Below are 2,196 nucleotides of genomic sequence, written 5' to 3'. Positions count from 1 at the left end.
TGGTTTAGAATCAAAGAGAAAGCTTTGTCACTTCGTTTCACCTGCATCGCCGTGTATAATATATTTAATTTATTTTATTTATTTATTTTATTTATTTTATTTATTTATTTTATTTATTTTATTATGTTTATATTTATAATAAATTGTTTATATCTGTACAGCTCACTTGTTTTTGTTTATACACATGCATTCTTTCTTTAAGGAACGGATGTATGTATAATGCGTTATACATACGTGCATACACCAATTAAACATATATATAAACATATATATATATATATATATATATACATATATATATATATATATATATATTATATATATATATATTATATATATATATATTATATATATATACAATATATACAAATATATATAATATATATTTACATATATGTACAGGTTTCAGCTGCGCGGCCGACGGCGGGCGGCTGATGGAGGGTTTCTACTGAGGCGCCAGAGCTTCTCCCCCTGCAACCTTATATATATATATATATGAATATATATAAAATAAAAAATATAAAAAATAAATATATTTTGCATATATTTTATGTTTATATTTTATATATATACATATATACATACATATATCTCTCGCGGTGTACTAGGATGCGCCGGTGAGCATAGTAGGAAAGCGTGATCTGGTGTTTGTACATTTCTGAGTATTTATATTTTTTTTTTATTAAAAATAAAAATAGAATAAAAAAAAAGAAAAAGATAGAATATATTTTATTTATTTTCCCGCTGGATCAAAGAAAAACATCCACGTATACAGCAGCACAATCACCAACTGACCTATACCAAATTCATCGTTATCTTTCGCCCAACGAAGATATGCAGGTAAAGTTTTTGCTAATCTTTTTGCTCCCCATACAATAAGTAGTGGAGAAGCAGCAGCAGTGAGAAGAACAAAAAGGCTACGAGCTAGATCTCTGAGCTCTGAAATATTCTTTGCACTTGTTGCTATACCTTTTAAAAAACCTGAATTTTTCGAGTCTGGATGGCTGTGTATTGCTGATAAACACATTGCTAACATCAATAAACCTAATATAAAAAAACCACGACCTCGTAATACTGGAACACGTTGACGCTCCTCACCTAATACTATCACATGACGCTCAACATGTACAGGTTGCTGCTGTTGCTGTTGCTGCTGCTGCTGCTGTTGTTGCTGCTGCAGCTGCTGAAGCTGCTGCAGCTGCTGCAGAGAAGGCTCATTCGCATGAACACCATGAGGGGNTGCTGCTGCAGCTGCTGAAGCTGCTGCAGCTGCTGCAGAGAAGGCTCATTCGCATGAACACCATGAGGGGGAGGATGCGCGAGAGGAATGTAGTCATCTTCTAGCGACTCCGTGCGGTAAGAGAGAGAACCATCACCCAGGGCGTTGTGGCTGGTCTCTGTAGGTGCACCGAGAGATGCATAAGGGTTATTTGCATCTAGAAGTGAAACGTTGTTGGCTGCTGCAGCTGCTGATCGAGAGGAAATGCAGGAAAACACCAACGAAAGCGCAAGCGAGAGGGAGAGGCGAGCTGGCCACCGCCTCATGATAGAGCCAATAACTCCCAGAGGTTCTCGCTTCATTGAAACCACAACAAAAAATAAAATACAAAATTAATTCAGATTTTAAAAATTAAACGGATATTTCTTGAGGATCAGGTGCTGTCGCTGCGCGCTCGATGCAACTCTTCAGGGAAGCTGAATGCGCGCGCAGCTCTTGCAATGGATGCAGTGCAGAAAGCAAGAGGCTCTTGGTGTATTTTTCTTTGATTTAATTATATTCTATTTGAAAAACAAAGTGAAAATGCCAAAAAAAAAAGTTTAAAAAGAACAAATACAACACAAGAAAGCCCCATTTCTGAAATTCTGAACACGTATGAGTGAGAGCATGCATTCGTTCAGCCATCGTCGTCGTTCATGAAATATCAACGATACAGAAAGCTGCTCTATTTGAGGCTAAATAAATTCTTCTTGCAAGAAGTTGGCTTTAATACTCACGAGAAACATATTGTGTGTTCTTTTTTGTCTTTTTTCGTTTGTTTAACTCCCCTTTTAGCCCACCATGAAGCAGCTTTCCGTGTCGTTCTTCCTGGGTCTATTGTCGGCGACGCGCAGGGCGTTTGCAGTGGATATTGGAGTTTATTATGAAAGTGTAAGAACATAATTTAATTAAATTCATTATTATACTCATTTTAATCA

At 36.3% G+C, this 2,196-nt stretch overlaps 1 protein-coding gene across 1 annotated transcript; it reads right to left on the bottom strand.

Moving 5' to 3' along the window:
* Positions 1-1,107: 1,107 nt before the first annotated feature.
* On the bottom strand, positions 1,108-1,581 carry EMH_0005330 (uncharacterized protein; the record flags this gene model as incomplete). Its single annotated transcript, XM_013497119.1, is given in 2 exon segments — positions 1,108-1,239; positions 1,243-1,581. Coding segments are annotated over 2 exon segments (471 nt in total).
* Positions 1,582-2,196: the final 615 nt, after the last annotated feature.

Source organism: Eimeria mitis, genomic scaffold, assembly GCF_000499745.2.
Source record: "Eimeria mitis Houghton genomic scaffold, Emh_scaff248, whole genome shotgun sequence".
NCBI classification, from domain to species: domain Eukaryota; phylum Apicomplexa; class Conoidasida; order Eucoccidiorida; family Eimeriidae; genus Eimeria; species Eimeria mitis.
Note: the sequence above shows the minus strand (reverse complement) of the source record. Positions and strands in the feature narration are given on the sequence as shown.